Raw genomic sequence first — 26,393 nt, forward strand, 5'->3', positions numbered from 1 at the left:
TCCTCCTACCAATTAAAGAAGACTGCAATATCTTGATACTAGAGTTAACTGTTGCTGCTTTATCAGATAGCTAACATTGGGTACAGCAGGTACACTTTTAAAAGCTTTGAGCTGCAGACAGGAAGTAACAGATTGTATATAACAGCATGAAAAAAACGACTGCATCCTGACTAAATAGCATACAGATGTGATGCATAAATAAAATGTGAAAGGGTAGCAACTGCACCAGTTCTGTTCTGCAGGGATTATGCAAGGAAAACTACCCAAGCTGCTACAAACAGCATCAGGATTTGACTCCTAAAATATTATTTTCTGAACAGCAGTATTAGCTGTCAGAGCCAAGAAAATGCCAACATTTATAAATAGATTTCATAGTGACTTTATATGCATCAGCCTATCTTTGACAGATCGATCCCCTTAGTTCATATCCTATAATTTTAATGTCAGCTTGATACTGTTTTCGGAACAAACAGGACACCTTTCAAGGTAAATAACAGACAGCTTTAATAACAAGGACCCTTGAAACGTGGGTGGCCCACCTGAAATAACTGCTGTGTGTTGTCAGATTTTTCTCTGCCCTTCAAGTTCCCTATTCCTACTTAAAGTGATTATGTAAACAGAAGCAGTCTGTGGCTGTGAAAAACACAATTGGAAACTCACTTATTGTTTGTATTGGGGGCAAGGAGGGTATCAGCATAACATTTAAAATTGGGCTTTTTTTGGCTAATACTTTAGAACACTAAATGCATAACTATTACTCATGTTAGGGACACGGGTGGCGCTGTGGGTTAAACCACAGAGCCTAGGACTTGCTGATCAGAAGGTCGGCGATTCGAATCCCCGTGACGGGGTGAACTTCTGTTGCTCGGTCCCTGCTCCTGCCAACCTAGCAGTTTGAAAGCACGTAAAAGTGCAAGTAGATAAATAGGTACCGCTCCGGCGGGAAGGTAAACAGCATTTCCGTGCGCTGCTCTGGCTTGCCAGAAGCGGCTTAGTCATGCTGGCCATATGCCCCAGAAGCTGTATGCTGGCTCCCTCGGCCAATAAAGCGAGATGAGCGCCGCAACCCCAGAGTCGGTCACGACTGGACCTGATGGTCAGGGGTCCCTTTACCTTTACTTTTATTACTCATGCATTCTGTGACATCAGGGATGCACTTTAGCAGCATAGATATCACTGATCACATTGTAGTTCTTTTTGGATATTGTCTGGGATGTGAAAAGTGGCAGGCCACACAATGATCCTCCTCCCTCAACCCAATTCCAAGCCAAGCACCATTTTTTTTTTGAAACCTCCTTTGCAGTGCTTTAGAAGATTAACATTAGCCCTCTGTAAAACACTCCAGTATGGAAGCTTCCATATCATCATCATCATCACCATCATCATCATCATCATTTTATTTGATATATTGCTTTTCCATATTTAAAACCATGCTCAAATCACCTTACAGCATGAAAACATTTACATGATTACAGACATAACAAAATAAATTTTATAAATCATGAAGTGCACAACCAGATTGAAAAATTTCCTCATAAATCATAGTAGGATCTAAAAAGAAAGATACAAAAAATTACTATCAATAACAGCAAACTTAATTTAAGGTTTAAATGAAGTAAAACAAACAAACAAACAGCAATGCAGCCTGCTCCAAAATGAGGAGTAAATTTGAAAAGAGCTGGAGCTCAAGATGAAGGAGGTGAAAATGACTAAGCACTCATAATGAGACAGTGGGTGATAAATCCAAAAGCCGCTAGCTTCAATACATCATCCCCTTCCAAATGTCTGGGTAAAGAAATGCATTTCAGCCAGTGCTGAAAGGAAGCAACTTCAGTGCCAGAGATGGGATGCTACCACTGAGAAGGCCATTTCCTGCATCATCACACAGTATACTTTACCTGATGTGGGGATGAGAAAAAGGCCCTCTCTTGCTGACCTTAAAGCCGAGGCAGGTTGTATAGAGTGAGGCATACCTCCAAATATTTAGGGCCAAGTCATTTAATGCTTTGTAAGTCAAAATTGGCACTTTGAATAGGGCTCGGAACCATACAAGTAGATCAACTTAATATTTCCTTTTTTAATTGTGACTGATATTCAGTGTTGCAAAAGGTCTTAAGGTGATAAAAGTATTAGAATGTGATGTTCTGAACTGGCTGGCTGTGTCAATGGTGTGTGTGAAATAGCTAGCTGGAATGCGGTGATTCCATTTCAGGCAATCTAGAAATATCAAATGGTGAGAAGGCAAACCAAAATACGTTACCATTTTCTATTTCATTAGGTCAGTTGTGGTCATTCACAACTGATGAAATTTAAGTGTTAAAATCCAAATTATTTTGTACCTAAAATGCAGTTTCCCCCTGCTTAGAAAGCTATAGAAATTAGACGATCAATCACTTAAAAAATAATTGGTGGTCTATTTTCTTCTGTTCTCTGTGGAAAATTTCTCTTGGTTTACAAACGGACTTCCGGAACAGATTATGGTTGTAAACCATGGTACCACTGTATGTAGCCCTATTCAGCTATTCTCCCTCACACAATTGACAATCTTGTGAGTGGTGGAGTCCTGTCATACTCACTGACCCCAATCACCAACGTTGTGTCACCATCACTGTGGTTCCCTGAGTGACCAGGGTTCCATATCACAAGGGGATCATATACATGCAGAACAGCATCTCCCCTATAGTTAATTTTATCTATGGTTTATCCCAAGCTTCCTCAACCCCGGCCCTCCAGATGTTTTGAGACTACAATTCCCATCATCCCTGACCACTGAGTTGTAGGACAAAAACATCTGGAGGGGCGAGGTTGAGGAAGCTCTTCCCCTCACTTGATTGCCATGATCAGCTCTCCCTCACATGTTTAACAATCCGTTCATGATATTTGTTTCCTTCCACCTTTTGTTACAGTATGGCTAGTGGGGTAGGGAGAAAATTAATGGCCCTGGCCTCTCTAAAGAAAGCAGGATGGAGCAATTAGATGAATGGTGTCAGCTTTTAGCCTACCTTGAATTGCTTAGTAGAGGAGCTCAGTAAAGGAGGCGTGAACAATTAAAGAAGCTACATTTCTTCACAACTTAGTCTGCCTGTCAATCCCTCTGACAACCCTAGGCCAGTGGGAAAGAGAAGCCATAATTTGCAGAGAGTAGCTAACTCTCTGGAATGTCTTCCACAAAGAGTGTTGGGATTCCTGGCTCTTCCATTAAGCCTTTCGGCTAAACCAACCTTGCTATATTTGAAGGGGGGCACTGATCCGGCACTTTAGTTATTAATAATCTTCCTGCTATATAATGGATTATTTCCAGTTGGGAATGGGAAATTGCCAAAAATTGGGTGGTGAAAGGAGACCTTATGTAAGCTGCTACTATGTGATATGGGGTATATTCCCCACCCAAACCAACCTTGTGTTAACTATGCCTTTTCCCTCGACAGTGTTTAGCTTTTAATCTTTACATACGCTTCAGGTTACATACACTTCAGGTTACAGACTCCGCTAACCCATAAATATTACTTCAGGTTAAGAACTTTGCTTCAGGGTGAGAACAGAAATCGCGCAGCAGCGGCACGGTGGCAGTGGGAGGCCCCATTAGCTAAAGTGGTGCTTCAGGTTAATAACAGTTTCAGGTTAAGAACAGACCTCCAGAGCGAATTAAGTTCTTAACCCGAGGTACCGCTGTACTTTGTTCCAAGTTTGCTGCTTTCTCTACTTTCATACTTCAATCTTTAACACATCATTTCCTGCTAAATTGTCAACCTGTCGGTTAAGTTATGATTAAAATGCTTCATTCATATTCTTGAGGATACTAATGTCAGTGGTTCTTATCAAAGAATATAGAAGTGGATTCACACAACTATTTCCTCTTCCTCAGTGTCATAACATATTGGAATCATGGGTTATTATGTTTTTGGTACTTTTTGAGGGGTTTTTTTTAATAAGGTATCTACTTGTGATGAGACTGAATCACTGCAGTATTGGATAATTAAACTGTTCTTGAACTTGGATTTTAATCTGAAGCAGAAAAGTATACTGCTTTATGCTCTTTGTTGCCCTTTATTTCCAAAACTATATTGACATTGAAACAACCAAACTATTTCCTGATTATATGGGAGTGCCCTTGACTCATTTTCAGGCCAACCATTCGGACTCAGACTATAGTATTAGATAGTACTATAAATAGTACTATAAAAAGACTATAGTGCTAGATAGAACCAGTCTTAGATGAATGCAGAATAAATAAATGGAGTGTTCATGCCAATTACACAAAGTCAGTGTATGTTAACATATTTATAGATTTATCTCTGTAAATTTAGATTAGCACAATATATTTTGCTGCTGGAGGCATAGGAGCAAATTATCACCCCCCCCCCCTCTCCAAGTTTGAGTATATCAAGTTATCTTGGTATGTGAGGCAGAAAATCTCCCAAGTGTCCCTCTCTCTGTCCCTTGCAATAAAAATACCATAATAACGAACAGACTGTGCCTCTGCTTGATTTTGGGTTGTCATTTTTTTTACTTTCAGCACCTTCTACCAGGTCACCGGACATAGGCTGAGAGCTCCTCTCATCCTCTTCAGCTGATGTTTCTCTGAATTCCCCTACTCCAGATTATATATATCCCAAATTACTTTATTTGCCAACTACCAATGAAAGGAATTGCAATCTTTTTGTTATATCAACATTTTTAGTTTCCAGCAAGGCCACCGTTTTTATATATATATCTTACAATAAGAAGATACAATCATGCTTTCTAGGGATTATTTATACATGAAGCCACCAACCTCAAGATGCTCCTTTAAACCCTGGCAATTGGCTGTAACGGGCTGGGGCTGATGGGAGTTGTGATTCAACAGTATGAGGAAGGCACCCTATTTCCCACTCCTGCTTTAAGTGTTGAGGGAGATGTTTAGTTGATCTGCTCCTCACTTACTTCTTGATCTTGGAATCAGGAGAAGGCAAGATTTCAGTTGTGCTGAATATCTGAGGGTGCAACACAAATATGGGAAACATCCCCACCCTCCCTCCTGCTCCATGCAGGAATGGAAGAATCCGAGTGCTGTTCTGGTGCTTTGTGATGGAGGCCCTCAGAATGCTTCTGCAGACAGTGTTAAGACAAGTTCCAATATAATTCTTCCCTTTTTGCTCTGGAATAGCTGGTTTCAAACCTATTTATGTACACCTGGAATAAGGTCCACTGGAGAGCAAACTGATATGCATAGAATTGCACAAAACACAAGTTTTGGCTTCACTGTCAAGACCAGCCAAAATCTGTGAAATCCCAAACTTTCCAAAATCTTTATGCACGCATATGAATAATCTGCTTTGTATCTGTACCAGAATGGCTTGATTCTTGGGAATCAATATTGGATTAATAAACATAAATGCTAAGGAGAACCTAAATTATTGAAGTCATCTATCCCATTGACAGAAGAGTTTAACCACAAGCTTTGTTAAATTATTACCCTGATGGCTATAAATAGGCCATGGGACCATCTTTTATACTCATGACCATACGTCTCAGAAGAGTTTGATTAATGAAAATATTAATTAACTAAAATAATCACATTTGCCTATTCTCATTTTAATTGAAAACTGATAGGGGTTTTTTGAACCTGCATTCCAGCTATTTCTTAATCATCTCTTGCCTGAACAATGGTCTGTTCTTCTATATTGATAATTCAGTAACACAGAATTTATAGATTACGGTTTGAAAGAATCTGGGATTTGTGATGGTGAGAGCTAAAGTAGGATTTTCTGATGAATAGCATTTCTTTTGAAGTATTAAAAGAAGAAAAGATTTTAGCTTGAAAGAAGTGTTCATCCTAAACTAATGTCATGCACAGATTTTTTGGATATTTTCAATCAGTATACATTTCCAGCATTTTTGAACAGCACTGACACTTCACATCTCTGGAAAAGCAAGGAATCAACTGCAGAGTTATTTAGCTAATGGGGGAAAGTAATAATGCCTGGATGAGGCTTTAAAATACAGGGTCTGTTTTTGAAACTGGCTCTTTTCTGGTGAGAGTGGCAGCAAAGTAATCTAATCAGATGTCACTTTTTTAAGAGGGGAGAGAACCAATGAGGGCCCCAGAAATGATTGGGTTGGACCAGTGGTTCCCAAACCTTTTCAGCCCACCATCCCTTGGTTCCATAAATTCATCCCCAGCGCTCTCTACCCTACTCAATAAAAAGCATTGTTCAAAATAGCAGTTTGAATGATGCACTAAGGAAGATAATAACACAATAAAATTCAAAACAGCAACAATTAATTCCACATTTGTTTAAAATCCAGTTAAAACTATATAGTTTAATTGATTCAACAATATCAATGAACTTGATCCACTGATGCCAGCTTCTCAAAGCCTGCCCCCTCCTTGCTTCTTAGTGCCCCCTAAGGTAATCTCACCAGCCCCAGAGAGCAGTAACACCCACTTTGGGATCCACTGGGCTAGACTGAGCTCTTGGCCAGACGCTTTGCTATTCAATCACCCTGTCTGGTACTGCTTCTCTGAAATTGGTGTCTGATTGGCTGAGCCACTGAGTGCCACACTTGCCCTGAGGTAGAATTTATTTAAATTAAAGTGCAGGTGGCTAGGGCCTAGGGAATAGAGTCAGCTGATGAACTCTGCAGTCCATACTATGGTCCAGCCTTGTACGCTTCTCTAGCCAGTCAGGAAAGAAGGAAACAAGCACTACTATCAATATTTGTTTTAAAAAGGAAATAAAGAAGAGCTGAACAGCAGCAGGGAGGAATGGATGTCATCTTGCTTGGGAGCCTATCAAATGTGGCAGCACTTCAGTTTCTCTACCATAACTCATACATCAGTCTTTTTGCTTTTAAACAATTTGAAGGGGATAACAGTCCATGTTATACATTTAATTCAGTATCTACAAAAAAAAAAAAAAAGAAACACAAAACACAGAAACCTCTTCCTTGCTAAATTCATTTCCATTTCTGTGCCTAATTTTATTAGCTTTGTTTGAAAACAGGTACAATGTTTAGTTGAATTGTGAATTAGACTTTTGGTTTAATGCAATTTGACTTTAGCTGGTGGTGTTTTATTTCTGTTTCAGAATAAACATATAAGTTGTGCTGAATATTGTTGTTTCTTTTGTTTCTTTTTCATTAAACAGTTGAAAGATGTGATGAGAACTTGTCAATACTCTGGTTTTCTGGAGACTTCTTGTGCAATTGTTACAGTTCCAGTACTTTCATTTTGCATAATTTCCTCTATTTCTGGCCTTTATCATTCTCCAAAAAGGTGCAATTCTTTGTTCTCCTTAAAATCTCAAATAATTATTTATTAACTGTGGGCTATTTAGAACAAAAAATTGAGTCAAATCTTTTGGAATCAAGAGGAGTCAAGGACTGTGTGATGACTTCTGGTATGATCACGAGAATAAAATGAACATTAGGTAGTAGCTTTGCTATAGCTCTTCAGACAGTTAGTAGGAATGTGAGTATTCTTCAATTCTAATTGGGTATGGAATGCAGTATTAGCCACAAAATTCTGGGAATCTTACTTTGATTTAAAAAATCAGTTTTGTAGTCCTTATGGTTAAGAAGATTTAAAAAGCGAAGTGATGGGAGGGCATGCATGAATAATATTTCTGCTCAATATTTCAGTGTACTTCATTGTTCTTTCCCATGACTAACAAGCCTAACAATAATACTAATAATAGATTAAAAGCACAATGGTTTGATTTGCATCATCTATACCAGTTTTAGAACTCAGATTTTATTGCCCAGAATTTAGACAAAATTTTCTTTTAGCATAAACTGTACATATCCTTGAATATTGGTTTCTATTGGATACCTGGAATTGTTAGAACATACAGCTTAAGAAAGTAGTTAGAAATCAGATGATGATGTAGATTTATGGGATGGTCCTGGAACATTCCTTTTTGTGCCTTTCTGTCAGACAGGTATGCTCTGCTTTTTGTTTTATGGCTTCTCTGGGAAAAGAGTGCTGCCTAGGCTTTAACTTGCCTGAAATGCTGCTGCCAGAATCTTAACTTCTACAAAACAGCTTCAACATGTCATGCTAGGTTTCAGGAGATGTATAGGCTCCCACAAAGGTATCAAATTAGCCTTAAAAGCACTTTGAGTTATAAGTCAGAGAACAATTTGGGAACTCTGATGTTTTGACGGAAGTTAAAACCTGAGCACAGCACTAGATGCCTTAGAAACTACGTGATGCTGTTCTACAAGCTATTTCAAGCCTGAGATTTATCACCTTTTTGGTTTTGAAATGCCACTGCAGGAAGCTCATTTACATCCAAACTTAAATTCTTTCTTTAGCATCAACTTACGGTCTATAACAATAGAGAGCACTTTTGCATTTTTATGTTTTGTTTTATTGTAAGCTGAGTTTGGGATTCATCTGCATGAAAGGAACTATAGACATTCATTCTGTATTGTGTTGCGTTATGACAAATGCAGCCATTGCTAGGTTCCACGTTGTTAATGAACTTATTTCACAGCTCACTAAGTTTGTCCATGAGGTGGCACAACAAGCCTGTTTTCCGAACAACTGGTTTGGAGTTCATATCTTCTCACCTAGTCTGCAAAGCTGCCCTCTCATAAGAACACAAGAAGAGCTCTCCTAGATCAGAACAAGAGCTCATCTTGTCCAGCATTCTCTTCTCGGATACCTACTGGAAGCTCACAATGGTTGCTTGCTTCTTCTCTGGTGGGCGGTGGTTGAGGACTTCACCTCTGTTCGCCATCCCCCCTGGCAGCTAGGGCCCACATGTCCTGCCAGCCATTAGGGAAACTACCCTTCCAGCAGAATCAAGGAGTGGGGATCCCCCGCCAAAATACCAGCTTCAAATAGGCCAATCAGAGGCCCCACTAAATGGGCAGTGCCTTGCCAGCTGGCCGGTCTAATAGAAGCTCACAAACAGGACCTGAGTACAACATCACTCTCCTCATGGGTTTTTCCTGAAACTGGCATTCAGAGGCATACTGTCTCCATCAATGGTAGCTTTAATTTGTATAATCTTTCTTTTAAAGCCGTCCAAGTTGGTCGCCATCACAACATCTTGTGGGAGTAAATCCCATATGAGTTGTGTCCTTTAGGGAAAAAATAGTTCTTCTCCCACACGCAAACTCAGAAATCCATTAAACACTTCAACATACAGTGGTACCTCGGGTTACATACGCTTCAGGTTACATACGTTTCAGGTTACAGACTCCGCTAACCCAGAAATAGTGCTTCAGGTTAAGAACTTTGCTTCAGGATAAGAACAGAAATCAGGCTCCGGCGGCATGGCGGCAGCAGGAGGCACCATTAGCTAAAGTGGTGCTTCAGGTTAAGAACAGTTTCAGGTTAAGAACGGACCTCAGGAATGAATTAAGTACTTAACCCGAGGTACCACTGTATATATTTTTTGGAATATTAACCCAAGCCTATCATTTATTTATTTATTTATTTATTTATTTATTGCCCTTCACCCTAAGGTCCCAGGGCAGGTTACAACATTAATATGTTATTAAAAACAGTTTAAAGCAACTTATGGATAGAGGTTTCCTGTCATCTGTTGAAGTAAAAGGTTTCTTATAAGTATAGTTATTTCTGTTTACAGTATATACCCCAGAGTATTCACAAACAATTTGTGCATGTGAATATTTGTTTATTAGGGATACACATTGGATTTGGATGACTCCCGAGGTGAACTGAGGTGCTTTGGAGCTATTTTGGGCTTGTCAGAGGCACAGCAAGAGCTCTGCAAGACAGCTTGAATCTTTAGCAGGCAATCTTTAGACATGTTTCTTTAAAATGCTGCAGACAACTGTCTGCTGAAAGCAGAAATAATGGCTTTAAGATTTCCATAATGCCATAACTTTAGAGTGGACTGATGGGGGGAGAGAGTTGGGAAGAGAGGGGAGGGAACACTTAATGGTGGCCAATCATAAGCTTGTAATCAGGGAGAAAAAATAATAATTTATTCTGAAAATAAAACCTCTTTAGTTCTTCCTCCCCCAATCAACTTTAAAGTTGGCTAGCACAAAAGCTCCTCTACTCACTTGTTGTCTTCTTGTTCAGTGGCACCTCTCTTATGTCTGCAGTTTTCCAACCATTGCCCACAAAACACTAAAGGAGGAAGCAATAATTAAAAGCTTCCATAGATACTAGTTCATTCTTGTGAAGGCCTGTCTAAACAGGACAGTTTTCAGAAGATTCATGAAAGTAGGCAGGGATGGTTCCTTGTGGTCTTGTGCACACCCCTAATGTTTATGTACACGTATTGCTTCAGAAGATGTGCTTCAGATGCCCACTGGATCACCATTTTGAGCTTTTCTAGCATGAGGCAATGGGCATATTACACTGCCAGACTGGCTGTCAAAAATGCATGCCTTATTTAATAATAATAATAATAATAATAATAATAATAATAATAATAATAATAATAATAATAATTTATTATTTGTACCCCGCCCATCTGGCTGGGTCTCCCCAGCCACTCTGGGCAGCTTCCAACAAAGATGAAAGATACACTAAAATGTCACATATTAAAAACTTCCCTGAACAGGGCTGCCTTCAGATGTCTTCTAAAAGTCAGATAATTGTTAATTTCTTTGATATCTGATGGGAGGGCGTTCCACAGGGCGGGCGCTACTACCGAGAAGGCCCTCTGCCTGGTTCCCTGTAACTTGGCCTCTTGCTGTGAGGGAACCGCCAGAAGGCCCTCGGAGCTGGACCTCAGTGTCCGGGCAGAACGATAATAACGTGTGTGCAGCAGAAACGGTTGCTCTATTATACAGTGGTACCTCGGGTTAAGAACTTAATTCGTTCTGGAGGTCCGTTTTTAACCTGAAACAGTTCTTAACCTGAGGTACCACTTTAGCTAATGGGGCCTCCTCCTGCCGCTGTGCCACCACTCTGCGATTTCTGTTCTCATCCTGAGGTAAAGTTCTTAACCCAAGTTACTACTTCTGGGTTAGCAGAGTCTGTAACCTGAAACGTCTGTAACCTGAAGTGTCTGTAACCCAAGGTACCACTGTACTAACTTGGGACTTTATATATACACACTCTTTTATTTGGGAAGTGGTAGGCTGAAATAAATATGGATACTTTGTGTTGTAATTTAGAGGAGAAATTGATTATGTCAATTTTGGGTGATGAAAGTAGTTGAATGAAGCATTGTTCATTTCTGTCCTGGGCATTTTTTTTTAACAAAACTGTTCTTCTACACTGTAACAGAGAACAGTATGTGTGTTGTAATTTGCCCCTCACAGAGCTACAATTGCCAGTGCTCTTAACAAACTATCGTTCCCAGTGTTCTTTTCCCCCGGGGAGGGGGGATGTGTTCTAAAGGTGCTCTCAGTATATGGTGTGTATGCAGCTTTTGTTCAATAAGCCGTTGTTGTTGTTGCCTCGAAACAGAGGTGGGAGAATGTGTGTCTTCCTCTTTCCCTGTCTGTTGACTGTCACACACCTTCAGCTGGGCTGTTTTCACAGTGGTGTTTGTGCTCTCATTGCAGACGGACGCAGCTTTGATGTATGATGCCGTTCATGTGGTGTCGGTGGCTGTCCAGCAGTTCCCACAGATGACTGTCAGTTCGTTGCAGTGTAATCGGCACAAACCATGGCGCTTTGGGACCCGCTTCATGAATCTCATTAAAGAGGTACGTCACTAACCAAATGTGACTCGTCTTGCCTCCCCCTGTCTTCCCTCTGCGAAAGTTCAGACCTGAAGGTCCTTTGGCTTTGAAATTCTAGTCAAATACACCTTTTGCTAACAATATGCACTGAAATGTTTAACGTGGGGAAGAGGTACAATGATCTGAATAATAAACAAATAAAATGAATCATTTTGCTAGGCAACATCCTCTGTTCTGCTGGGTAAATGATCATAACAATTTAAAATATAAGAACTATGTGCTGTATTTTTAGGCTGGCCTACACTCCTTTCATGCCAAATTTTGTGAAATCCTTTCACTATATCAGATATGTCCATAGTATGCTCTCTGCTTTACCAAAGGATTTGTTATACTTTAGTGACATTCACATTTTATGAACCTATTAGTTTCTTCTCATGTTATACTTAGTAAGTCTTTTTTATTTTAATTGTGTACAAAGAACATATTTGGATAATGTAAAGGCAAATGCTCTTGATTTCTTAGCAAATAACATTGTGGACTTGTCAGTGTCAGGATAGACAATATGGTGCCCTGCAAGTGTTCTTAAAATACAACTCCCATCAGCCATAGCCAGCACGGCCAGAAGGTTAGAGATGATGGGAGTTATAGTCCAGCAATCTCTGGGAGATACATATTGGCTGCACCTTGCAAAAGAGTAAAGGTGAAACAAAAATCTGTACCCCCTAAAGAGAAAATTTAAAAAAATTAAATGTCAGCCTTTTATCAACCTAGCAAGATGAATTTTGTGTGTGTGGAAAAGGAAGGCAATTAAGAAATTGTATGCAGAGATTAAGGAAAAGTTTGTTTAATTATCAAAAGAATGCTGGGAATCCAAGAAATATGCTAAAAAAAACACCCTCTGGCCACAAGGAAAATCATTTAAACTTAATGAATAATTAATATTTCCATTTTGGCAGACATTAATTTATTCATTCATTCCTTCACTCTCTCTTACTGCTTACATATGAAATTTATTATTATTTTTCTGTTTTCATAGGCTCACTGGGAAGGCCTCACTGGCAGGATAACCTTCAACAAAACCAATGGCTTAAGGACAGATTTTGACTTAGATGTAATTAGCTTGAAGGAGGAAGGCCTTGAAAAGGTACTTAAGATACTATTTACTTATAACTGATATATCATTTCAAAATACTACTCTTGTCCATTTATACTTAGTGGCAGAATCAATTTGAGCTAAGTTTCAACTATATTGAGTGTGGCAGAATATTGGACTTAGCTTTAATAAAGAACATCACAAAAATCATTTACTTCTATGGGGTTGTAATGTTCTACTCAGAATAGAGCCATTGAAATGAATAGATATGACTAACCTAGGTTCATTAATTTAAATGGGTCTACTCTGAGTATAACTTAGTTTAATACATCCGCTATGACTGATGCCCAAATGCAAAGTATAGCTTTAACATTTGATTTATTCTAATAACTGAGTATGCTTTTTTTGTAAGACGTTGTTATTATTGGTCTGCTTGGTTTGTTTGCTGCCTGGCGCTATAATATAGACTTGGATCCAAAGTATTCTGTTACTTTTTTCACATACCCAAGGAAACCTTTAATGTGGTCAATGAGAATAGCTCTCCTGGTCACCTGGCGAATCTCTTTTGAAACTGATGAGAGTTACAAAAGCAGCATGTGATAAAGTATGAGAAACTTCTGTTCAGAATTTTAGGGTGATATTCAAGATTAGTGATACTCAGAGGAGATCCATGGAACTCAATGGGCATGTAATGTAAATTGGATATCACCCATAAAGATTTTTAAAAACATCCATTGGGCACACTGAAATCTCTGATGAGTCCCTGTAATAGCTCTTTGCACCTAAGGCAGCATATGCCATAAATCAAGCAACAAGCCATACTATGTGTGTGTGCGTGCCGTGTGTTTGAACAAAGAACCCTCGCCAATAATATGCTGTGTGATTCTTTCACTTTCTACTCATTCCTGGTGGTAGCTATTGGCTTATATTCTCCATGTTGTGGAATGATAGAATGTGATCTGTGCTACATATTCACAGATGGTAAGGAGAAGGTGAAAGAGGCCTGCAGGGCAGGGAGTAAATCCCCTAGACAAGATGGTCTTTATATAGTACATAGATGTTCAACATGCCCTGCTATGTAGCATACCAGGCTTCCTCAACCTCGGCCCTCCAGATGTTTTTGGCCTACAACTCCCATGATCCCTAGATAGCAAGACCAGTGGTCAGGGATGATGGGAATTGTAGTCTCAAAAATATCTGGAGGGCCGACTTTAAGGAAACCTGCTGTATACTGTTGTAATCTAGAATTATCTGCTTCCTGCTTTTTCTTTGTGATATACCGTATTTTTCGCTCTATAAGACGCACCAGACCACTAGTTTTTGGACGAGGAAAAGAAGAAAAAAAATATTCTGAATCTCAGAAGCCAGACCAGCAAGAGGGATCGCTGCGCAGTGAAAGCAGCAATCCCTCTTGCTGTTCTGGCTTCTGGGATATGACACACACACATTTCCCCTTACTTTTTAGGAGGGAAAAAGTGAGTCTTATAGAGCAAAAAATACGGTATATGCATTTAGTTCACTCTACCTTTGTCCAATACTCTGCCATTGTTTCTGCCATTGTCTTCTCCTAGTCTCACCACCTATGTTCAGGAATGTTTTTCATCTATGTAATGTTGGAGGCTGTTAAGATTTGAGCTAGCACATGGGTTTGATTGCAGCACATGTTTTGGCTAGAGGGACTTGTTTTCTAGCTTCCAGTTGAGCACATATTATCAAACCTATTCAGTTTTTTAAAGCAGCTTTAGAATTAAAACATTTGTGCCAAGCAAATTGACTGGAGCAGATTTGGTGCCAAGGTTAATCTTACACTTAAACTTTCATTCATGGAGAAATAGCTTTTAGTGGAACATTATTATGCTGCCTTACTGGTTAACAATAGCAGTGAATTAGGATCCATGGCATAATATGCTGGAGCTCCGCTCACACCTCTCCTGGAACATCAAGAGATAATGTGCTCAGTAGCACACCTGCCAAGCACATGTATGTGCTCTTCTGAAAATACTTCTTAAACCATTTTTAAAAGGCAAGCAAAGCATACTAATGGATACTAGTTAATTAAAATAAGTGATTTCTGTTTTTTTTTAAATCCTCAGACCTTGTGGGCCTAAGCAAATAAAATCCAGCACACCCAGTTATAAAGCAAAGGAAGCATATTTTAATTATACTACTTTGAAACCATTAGTATTTCATTTATTTATTACCAACAGTAGCCCTCTCCTAGCATTCTGTAACAGTGTATAATAAACAGCAGGAATGAGTATGCTAGCTCTGCTCACTTGTTTACCCTGCTGAAGTTAAGTGAAAAGCTAAACATTTCCATTTTCAATTACAAATTAAAAAGAGAATAACTAGTTATAAAGGAAGTTGATTTGTGAAAATTTATAAATCTTGCTGAATTTTCATTTTCAATTGCAATGGGCAAGTTTGCCATAAACCCACAAAGGTACTATACTTTTGTTTACTGAGACCTTGCCCTGCTTTGCTTAAAAACAGTTAAATTTGTCATACAGTTTTCAGAATAATGATTTGCCAAACCTGTGTTAGATCAGGAAACATAGCACTACTTTCAAAATGTCCAGAATTCGGAAATAATTTTTATCACAAAATCCCAATGGCATAAATCCTTTGATAGGCTTATAACTGTTTACATTAAGGATATCTTATTTACTCTTACTTAATCTTCTGGGGCCTGTACATTTTTTATCAGCATATATGACTGCCACTCTTACTGGGATCAGTGTCTTTCTTTCTCTGCGCTTGTTCCCTTTCCTGTAGCCAGCTTGGCTGCCCTGGCAATGCCAACATGAAAAAAGAAACTCTGCAGGGAATTGCAGGTCTTAAGTGACAATGTTTCATAGGAAGACATGCTGCTCTCTCTCCCTCAAACAAGAAGTCCTAAAGCACCCCTCTCCAATCTGGTGCTGGCCAGATGTTGTTGGATAGAAACTTTGATCAGCTCCAGCTAGCATTGCCAATGGGCAGGGGTAATGGGAATTTGATTCCCAACATCTGGAGCACTCCAGGTTAGCAAAGGCTGTCCTACAGCATCAACAAACAATTATTGCTGCTCCGTGCAGAGTTCTAGAGGCGAGCTGTATCAGAAAACCCTGCGGAAGCCAGATTTCAAAAATTAAAGACTGACAGTTGAAAATTTTCACTAGTTAAAATACTAAAAGCTAGCAATTTCTTTTAACTTGTTATCTAGTTAATTCCTGGTGTGGATCAGATGTGGCCGCCAGGAATCTATCTATGCTTGGAACATTCCATCATTGTAACATGACAGAGAGGTATAGGAGTTCCTACTTGAAAAAACTTCCTTGAATTTGGGAAATGACCATGATGTTTCCACTGACCTCTGAAAATGTCAACCATGCTTGTAGAACGCAACATGTATTTGCTATATAACAATGGAAATTTCATTGTATCCGAAGAGAAAAGGACGGATCCATTTAAAGCAGAGAAAAGCAGGTGCATTGCAAATATACGTTCAGTGAGCTATCAGTCTGCAGATGTGTTCTTTTCTCAGAGGATAGATGTTTAGGTGGAAAATTAAACACTCAGTACTCTGAACACCATTTTTTACTTTGCGAGACACATTTTGAAGCACAGTGAATAATATTTTAAGCAAGCTGCTTTTTCACAAATGGTAGCAGATATTGGACAAGAGGTGAATTATAAGTGTTAGCAGATTTTACTTTTATCTCATATTGTTCTGGCCTAGTGGCCTGAAAAGAACTCATATAAGTGCACATGCTGTTTTATAGATTGGAACTTGGGATCCTGCAAGTGGACTTAACATGACCGAGAACCAGAAAGGAAAACCAGCAAACATTACTGATTCCTTATCTAATCGTTCCCTAACTGTAACCACCATCTTGGTAAGTAATCATATGTGCAATTGTTTTCTAGAAATTCAGCTGAACATTACAACTGTGAAGAAAAGTTATGTTACTTACAAAGCAATGACCAGTATGCAAATGTCTTTTACATTTATTTAGCAATTACTGTATAATGAATGAACTGAAATGTTAATTTAGTTATGGGGTTTTTATGATAATGGCAATTCATTTTAAGTGCTATGATCTCAGCTGACTAATCATTTAGCGTCCTTATGGTTCCTTAACATTTTAAAGTTTAGGCAAAAGCTACCATTGTCGGTTTGGAGAAAGTAATATACAGTGTGTGTGTGTGTGTGTGTGTGTGTGTGTGTGTGTGTGTGTTTCAATGCATGGTTTAGACTTAACTTAAAATCAATTCATCACCAGGATATTCTTTCCAAAAGCAATAGTGAGACTTTTCAGCATCCTCCTCCATAACCTGTATGATTGATTTCCCCCTCATATGTGCTCTTCCCCCCCCATTTTAGCTCTCATTTTAAGCTAATAATAATAATAATAATAATAATAATATAGTAAGCTTGTATCAGTAAAGCTTCTTAGTCCTGATACTTTTAATTGTCCTCAGGGCAGGGATAAAGTAATGCAATATGTCTATTTGAGAACAGAAGATTTAATTATCAGCATGAAATATCTTAGACAAGTCTCTTGCATCTCAATACTTTGCTAGATTAGCTTTTCCAGCACAATCCTTAAAAAAGAAAAACTACAGTAGGAGCATAAGACAGAGTCCAGCCCACTTTGGCAGATAAAGAGGGAACCACAAAGGGCTCTTCAGCATCATAAATCATGAAGCATCTGAGGAAGTTAGCTCTGTGCAAAGTTCTTTGCATTTTGTTGTTTGTTAAAGAGTTTTGGCAGGGTGGAGGCTCATATGATGACAATGAAGGAAAAACTGTGTGCACGAGATGGCATTCTTCTGGCTCTGAATCATGACTTTCAATTGTTGCTTAACTACTAATAGCTTCACTTCTATCATCTTTGCTGAGTAGCGTGAAATGGAACACCCCTTCATTTTTCATTCTACAGTGCTTTCTAATTTAGAAAAGCATTGGCAGAGGAGCTCAGTTGTATTCTGACTGCCCAGAATAAAGCTCTCTAGGATAACTGGGTTGGGGGAGGGGACCTCAAATCAAATGTGTTTCAGCTAATACTCACCGCTTTTCTAGTTAGATCCTTTTCAAACACCACAGGACCCATTGCAAAGTAACCAAAAGGGTACAGAGGATTGTAAGGATTATTATTTTTATTTCTGCTGTTTCTGCTTTAGCCAGTTTCACTGGGGTACTCTCAAACAAAAATATAATCCTTGAAGAGCAGCATGCTATAAATGCAGCCTGCCAACTGGAGAAGTCAAGGATCATATGGAACATCATGCAGCTGGCATTCCAGATGCATGCGAATGAAGATCATCAGTAGTGCTCTTTGCTAGATGCTACATTGCTGAGGTCTAAACCACTGAGCCTAGGGCTTGCTGATCGGAAGGTCGCCGGTTCGAATCCCTGCGATGGGGTGAGCTCCCATTGCTCGGTCCCAGCTCCTGCCAACCTAGCAGTTCAAAAGCACATCAAAGTGCAAGTAGATAAATAGGTACTTCTCTGGCGGGAAGGTAGACGGCATTTCCGTGCGCTGCTCTGGTTCGCCAGAAGCAGATTAGTCATGCTGGCCACATGACCTGGAAGCTTTCTGTGGACAAACGCCGGCTTCCTCAGCCCTTAAAGCGAGATGAGCGCCGCAACCCCAGAGTTGTCTGCGACTGGACTTAATGTCAGGGGTCCCTTTACCTTTACCTTACATTATTTACCTCAGCCTGCAGGACTAATGAGGACACCTCATCCTGCAGCATGGGTCCTACTGTGTGGCATGAGCCATTTTCTATGCCCAACTATAGCACATCTGGTTTCAAATGTGATCTGAAGTATGGTAAGTGGTAGAAATGCGGTTGCCAAGGAACAATCAAGAGCCTTAAATTGCTCTTGATTGTTCTTTGGCAAGGGAGGCTTTCTGTCAGCACAGCTCGTTTGATAGGCTGTGACAGCAAGCCCCACTGACATTTGCTGCACTACAGAGTTCCTGGTCAGAAACTCCACTGTATAGCCAATCCCTGCCCAAAGCAGTCTTGCTTTAAGTGCCAGTCAGCTGATCAGCACAGACAGCAAGCTTACCACAGTGACCGACTGCACACATGGAGTTCCCCTTCAGAAACATGGATTAGTGGCACACAGGGAGAACCCCAACTGGATGCCATGTCTTGATCTCGATGTCCTCTGACTGTATCAACAAACTAACACCTCCAAGCATCCACACATCCTCTAGGCAGCTCTAAAAACAGAGCAAAAAACAACCAACCAAATAAAGAATCAGGCTTCCTCTTCACGACACATATAAGCCTCAGACCTTTATCACTTCAATGCTTTGATGTCATCCACACCAACCCTAGACAGCACTGCTGTGGTAGCATCCACAATAGAAAAGGAACGAGTTCTATACCAGGAAGGGTCAACCCCAATACACCAGGGCCCTATTATCAATAATCCCTAGTGAGAAGGGCCAAGCAGTTAGGGATAATGGGAGTTGTATCCAACAATATCTAGGAACCCAAGGCTGAGAAAGGTTGCATCGAGGCAACCAAGCAGCACCTAAACCTCTGGTCAATCTTTGAATGACTTCTTGTGCCATTTCACTTTCATAAAGTGAATTAGAGCCCATGAAAATGTGTGCTGCAGTAGATTTTTTCATCTTTAAGATCCCATAAGATTTTTATTTTTTTTTAACCATTAAGTAGTTTCTCCTAGTTATCAACCAAAATCTGTCTTCAACTGAAATCTAAATGTACCCAGATTATTTGACCTTTCCATTTTATTTGGCTTGTGTTTCATATTGCACATCGTTTTTATAGTGCACACATCTCAGTCCTTTCTAATTTGTCCTACCCTTCAGGCGCCAATATCCACACACAGTGTTAGCCATACTTGGTGAGACTGTTCATGTTACTGCTTCTAGATGGATTTCATTAAAAGAAGAAGAAGCAGCAGCACAGCCTAACCCTAGAAAAACACATTTAAGTTGTTTTGATTTCAGTAAACATGAGCACAAATCTGTCACACTGAAATCACTGGACTTAAAAGTGCTTAACCCGCTAATTGTAGCCACAGTTGTTTAATTAGACCCATGGCAATGAGAGACTAAGCGTGTATGAGCAGTTCATCTTGCTTTAAGTCTGCCCCTGGCCTGAGACTCTTGTCAAGTGGCTAGCAGCATGTCAGAGTAAGACATTAAATTGTTTTGACTGACTGTATGGGTTTTTGGACAACTTTAGGTCTCTATCTTTCTGAAGTCCAAACTGCTAAATGTAAAAGCCCTTTGTGTACTCTTCATATCTGACATAAATGTTAATTAGATATGGCAGCCCTTTTAAATTCTCAAAGCCATAGTGAGCAGTAGATTTCTTTCTCTAAGATTGTAATCCTGATATCCATGGCTAACGTCAGGGTAAGTTCTGAACAAACATGGCTTTAATTGTGCTTCAAATATGACCATCTTTCTTTTTTTTGTTTTTTAACAGTACCACATTTCCACACTTAAAATGGAATAAAAACAATGCAGAATGTCTGCAATAAGAAAATATATTTAGTGAGTCATGGTCTCTTTAGAAATTCCATGCTTACTAGATACTAATAATCAATTTGATTATCACATTAAAAAGAAAGCCCTAAATGTGATCATCTGCTTCACAAGCAGGTTCCAGGTTGAATTCCCAACCACTCCAGGTAGGGCTGGGAGGGACCCTTTCTGAAACCCCGAAGAGCCACTGATGGTCAGTGTGTAGATAGTACTGGGTTAGATGGACTAATGGTGTGACATAGGAACATGGGAAGCTGCCTTATACTAATGAGAGTAATTTTTACTCCTGATTAGGGACATTCAACTGGGAGCCTCTCCAGGTCACTGCTGGAAAATCCAGTATGGGGAAAATGTCTCCTGCTTATTATAAGAATTAACCCAGTTACCCAAGTTCAATGTGAGCAGACAAAGAAAAGGGGCATGTGAGAGTAAGGTTCCTTGTTGCTTTTAGCCCTGTAGTTAAGGAGTGAAGAGGTGTGGCCAACTACAGAGAGGGAGTGAACAGCAGAAGCTGCAAAGCTATTGTGTTTGAGGTCTCTTGTATCAAAAGCTCAGCGGACATCTGTGGTTTGCTTATGGAAGTTTCTGTCTTTGTTCCACAAAACCAGGAATAACACAGTGCAGAGGCATGCAGAGAAAAGGAAATGTAATTAGTGAAGATAAACACCAACTTAAAAGTATCTATTGGAAACATGTGTGTATCTGTGTATCTATTTATAGATCTCCTACCTTCAGTATGCATAAAATTCAATCTATTTTGATTATTGGTTAGAGATGCTACTATATTAATTTGAAGAAACCATAGAACCTTTGGCTATATTAAAACTATAATGTAAACAAGAAGTAGGCCATAAGGAATCACACTAGTGTGGCATGCCATTGATCAAGAGTAATGTGGCTGACAGTAGCAGAGAACAAATTCTGTTTAGAGTTCACTTTTTTAAAAAAGTTGATATGAAATGATAAATAAAACTATTTACAGAATGTTAAGTTGATCAAGTCTTGTGTGCTTTGATCTTAGTGGATTCAACTTTTCACACATGCAGCACGATTAATTCTATAGGATAAAAACATCTTCAGGGTTTAAACGTTGAGGTAACCTATAAATAGATAAAGTTGGTTGCTTGGAGCATTGTCAGCTTTTAATATGAATGAATGCTTTGGAAGTTATTCTGAAGTAGGTTCTGTGACTCTAATGACTTTTTCAAAGAAATGTGGTCAGACATAACACTTGCGAGTGAGCTGATCTGGGATTGCTTCTGGTCTCTGTGCAACTCCACTGGGAGACAAAGTCAATATGAGCTGACATGACTAGGAGTTCTAAATAATTTATCTTTTCTGAAGTACTGGAGGGTGTTTGTGTATGAAGCATTCCTGGCTTGGTATATTACCGGCTCTCCACACATCTCATCTTTGCCTTAGAGCACCATGTTTTATATTGTATTGGGCTATAGGCCATTTTTCAAGACCCTTGAAATCTTTGCATTGGAGCAGGGATTTTGCTCCCAGTGAATTCTTCACTTTTTGTCTGTTTGCTTGCTTGCTTCATGGCTTATATTTATGCAAAAGAGTAAAACTCCATGAGATTTATAGCTAGTGGGGTTTATCATTCTGGCAAGGCAAGCAGGAAAAGAAAGGAATTAGCTAAGTTACAACAATAGTTGCAGTTTGGATCTTGAGCAGTTTGCAAAGTGGGCCCTGCGATAAAGAGCAACGGCTGGGTGAGTGTGAGACATGTAACCTGGACCTCCTGGTTAGACCAGCCTGCTGCTGGTTGTACTGAATCTAGGTCACAATCAGGATACCCAGGCCTATAAATATTGGGCTTTGCAAGTGGGTCTTCAGCAAAACCCAATGTGTGGCTGTCTGCTGGGAGAAGCTTGCCTAGGTGGGATGTGCAGGCAGAGTGCAACCCATGATCCTGTACAGTGGTACCTTGGATTACATACGCTTCAAGTTACATACGCTTCAGGTTACAGACTCTGCTAACCCAGAAATAGCACCTTGGGTTAAGAACTTTGCTTCAGGATGAGAACAGAAATCATGTTTCGGCGGCGCGGCGGCAGCGGGAGGCTCCATTAGCTAAAGTGGTGCTTCAGGTTAAGAACAGTTTCAGGTTAAGAACGGACCTCTGGAACGAATTAAGTACTTAACCCGAGGTACCACTGTACTACATAGAAGCCCTGCACAGTTGAGTTCTCATCTGAACCATCCTCTACACAGCCCTACTTTATGTAGTAGCATGTTCCGTTGTTTTGATATATAAAATGGAAAAATCAACAAAAATTATTTATAAAAACAAATTTGTTATGACATAATATATTTCCTTTGCATCTAACTTGCTACTTGAGTATTTTTTTCATTTCTGCTTTTAGCTATGGCTAGTTAAATACCCCTTTGATTGAAAGGATACCAGGGTAATGTACCCAACCCCACAAAATGAGCCAGTGTCAGAGGAGGAATTTAAAGTTAAATCTCCAGATTGTCTGGTATGCTTGTTTTTAAAGGTATAAACTGACAAGGAGATTCTTGCCAATCGACTTATTGAGGAAGAAAAACTGTGCAGGCAATATTCTATTCAAAGTATTATGAAGCTGGGGGGGGGGGGGAGGTTAACTGTTAGCACCACCTCCTTGCAAACCACAGCTTACTCTCACAGACTTGAGTAGAAGATATATGATTCAGAACTGTAAGCTGCAGAAATAAATGGCACCAGCGTTCAATAGTGACCCTGCCTTCCCTATGAGGAACTTCTGCTTGTGTTTTAATAATCATCACAGTAGAAGATTCTGCTAGGGCTGCCATACATCTGGATTTTCCCTGACAACTTTGGGGTTTGTCTAAAAAAAGGCTCAACAATTTGGGGGGTTTGCTATATTTTTTGAAATATGGCAACCCTAGACTCTGCTGGATCATGCCAAAGGCTCATCTAGTCCGGCATCCTGTTTTAAATGTAGCCAAACAAACACACACTTCTTAAGAACAGGAATGCAAAACATCCTCACTTCTTTCACATCTAAAAGGCACAGACAAACCCTACATTTCCAATCAAACACAAGTACTGAAAGTTGCAGCACACAGAAGCAACTCACCATTTCTCCTCCCAATCTCCCTTTCATATAAATACAAATGATTAAGTAAAAAATAGATGTTATAGAAATATGCTCACACTATCTGCCTACTGTGGTTCTCTCTTATTGAATATTAATTTGAAAAAGGAAGCTGCTCAAAGTGGTAGCCACACCCCTTTCCTGGCAGGATAGGAATGTGCTCTACGGTGTGGCCTTAAGAGAACAGCTGTGAGTATGGTTGGACTGCTCTTCAAGGAAGAGAAATGTTCTCAACTGGGCTGAAAAGCTAGCAGCCCTGTTACTTAATTTTCACATGGTTTTTCTGCACAGAGACACAGGGGAGAGCCCTCTTTAGTATAGGTATACTTCTAGACTAGAACTGGGTGTGTGTTGCAGACATCTGATTGTCGAGAGAACAGCAGATTGACAGAAATGTTTGCAGAGCTTCTCCGAATTCAAATAAAAGTATAAAATCTGTGTGGGACAGGATGGATGCATTGGACTTCCTCTTCTTAAAGTGGTTGTCCCATTAAAAGTTATTGCTGACCAACTGAGTACTCATTTGGAATCAGGATTATATTCTTCATTGCCTCGGAACACTGTATTTATTGAAAACAGTCCTGGAAAATCAGCAGAAATTCTGTATTTGTTTTACATTCTCAGTGCTTATGAAACAAATTACTAATGATCTGCCAATTGTTGGATGTGTTTGCCATTTCATGCATTACTTAATGGACTAAATATTTCTCTGGAGAGCTGCAAATGCATCATAAGCTTCTCCTGGAAATTCAAAGAGATTAAAATACTGGGTTGCATGTGATCCTCAGTTTAATTTGTCCATAGGCTTCTTTTTTCATATAATGATGAAGCGTAAACTGATGGTGCAGAGCAGAAAATTGTGTGCATGAAAGACAGTGGGAGAACTGAAGGTTTTTTCAGTATTCTGAAATAATTTGAAAAAGCACTGGTATTCACAGCTTTAAGAATGTAAGCAATGTTTTAAGGGGAATCAGTGACCACATTTAAGATAATTCTAGACTCTGTTGTAATAGAATATAGGTACCTAGGAAACTGTCTTATACCAAGTCATGTCCGTGTCCATATAACATAGGGTTGTCTACACCAACTGGTAGTGGCTTTCCAGAGTTTCATAGAGAAGTCATTCCAGCTCTACCAAGAGAAACCAAAGATTGAACCTGAAACTTTATGCATGCAAAGAAGGGGTCTAACATTGAGCTATGGCCATTCCCCCAAACATGTGCTCTACCACTGAGCAATGGCTCTTGCCATGGTAAATACAGACTAAAATGTCTTGAGCATTATCCAGCAAACTATACTCAGATAGTCGCATGACTAGGTTCCTGTAGAATGAAACTTAGGGATAATGGTAAATTTTTGCAGAATTGACCCATTGGCTCCTGCAGTGGTATTTATGACAGTGAACCACAAAGGAACCCACTGGTGTGCATTTTTTCCCAATTATGGGGTTTTGAATAACAACATCATCACTCAATTTCAGAGTAATCATAGTGTTAATATGTTCTCATCTTGAACCAGTTAATGCTGATTGCCAGTGGCAGAGCTTCATGCTCCGGCACCGGGGGGGGGGGGCAGAGAGCAGGTGGGGGCGGGGCTGGCGTGCTGCCTACAGGGGCATGGCACGTGTCCTGGGGGTGTGGCGCTCCCAGCGCGGACGAGGGGGCAGCCGTGATAGCACCCCACCGGGATCGCACTGCAAGGGGCGGTGTGCTCCCCCCTCACTCCTCTTCCTCCACCAGTGCTGATTGCCAAACCATACAACTGGTGTCAGTAACTAATTGATGAAATAAATCCATTTTAGCTGAAACTACTACAGCTATATCTACTTGCTTTAAAAATGAATTATTTTGTGTATGCAATGATAGTATCCATATAACATGATCAAATCAAACTTTCCAGATTTAGAATTATATCTTTAAAATGTATTAGCAATTCATTCTTTTCTGAACTGCAGCGACTGAAGGGTCTCCCTTCCTCTCTACATTCATTTTTTTCCAGGAAGAGCCATATGTGATGTTCAAGAAGTCTGATAAACCTTTGTATGGGAATGATAGGTTTGAGGGATATTGCATCGACCTCCTCAGGGAACTATCAACCTTCCTTGGATTTACCTATGAGATAAGGCTGGTGGAAGATGGAAAATACGGAGCCCGGGATGATGCCAGCGGACAATGGAATGGAATGGTTCGTGAACTGATTGATCATGTAAGTTGCTACTTAAGAGTTTCATCATCACAAATGACCACATTTTCATTTTGTCTCAGTAGAGCTTGTCAGGAGACATGTGGAAGCTCACCCCAAATAAAAAGGTGATATTTACTAGTACCAATTGCCATTGAGTTGTTTAGTGAATATTATTTGCAATTTCAGATAAATTAGACAAAGACAGCAGACTTAGCACCTCTCTCCCTAACCTCCTCTTCCATCGAGAGTAAGAATGATTAATTGGAAATAAAGTAACGTATATAAATGGAAGAATATTTGGAAAATACTATTCTGGAATTCGCTACTGTGTGTGTGTGTGTGTGTGTGTGTGTGTGTGTGTGTTTGTGTGTGTGTGTGTAGAATGGGAGTTGTGCATGTTTGATCCAAATTTAACACCCACACACCCACACACCAAGAAAACTGCATTAGACATCTTCTTTTTGACACGTCCATTCCAAATTTGATAACTTTTTGGTACTAGGTAAAGCCCTTTTATTTTTCCCCAGGTCTTTTAGATCTCACAGTTTTAAGTCTGTCTTATGTGGTATTTTTCCCTGCTATGTTCCTATTTTTTTTGGGGGGGAGGGGTTATTTTATTTTTCTGCAAGGTGTGCTGAGAATCATTGTTTGTATGAAGAGTGGGATAGTAAATGCTGAAAAAATCTTTTACATTTCATACTACATTTAAGTCTCTCTGGTGGTAAAGTGCACGAACGCATATAGTATACACAGTGAACCTGTAGATGGAAGCTCAGGAGCAATCAAAACCCTCATTGTGATACCAGACTTGATTTTACATCTCAAAGGAATCCATATATAACCTTTAAAATATGTAGTATTATCTTCCATTAGCATATACTG

General features: G+C 39.7%; 1 protein-coding gene across 4 annotated transcripts in view; it reads left to right on the forward strand.

The window, feature by feature from the left end:
- Positions 1–26,393, forward strand: part of GRIK2 (glutamate ionotropic receptor kainate type subunit 2) — a 432,214-nt gene that overhangs the window by 240,248 nt on the left and 165,573 nt on the right. For all 4 annotated transcript variants that reach the window (XM_083731117.1, XM_083731114.1, XM_083731116.1 and 1 more), the window contains exons 8-11: positions 11,485–11,628; positions 12,641–12,748; positions 16,462–16,575; positions 25,326–25,532. In XM_083731117.1, coding sequence (XP_083587243.1) covers positions 11,485–11,628; positions 12,641–12,748; positions 16,462–16,575; positions 25,326–25,532 — 573 coding nt within the window. The remainder of the gene's footprint in view (positions 1–11,484; positions 11,629–12,640; positions 12,749–16,461; positions 16,576–25,325; positions 25,533–26,393) is intronic.

Source organism: Podarcis gaigeae, assembly GCF_964106915.1.
Source record: "Podarcis gaigeae genome assembly, chromosome: 3".
Lineage (NCBI taxonomy): Eukaryota > Metazoa > Chordata > Lepidosauria > Squamata > Lacertidae > Podarcis > Podarcis gaigeae.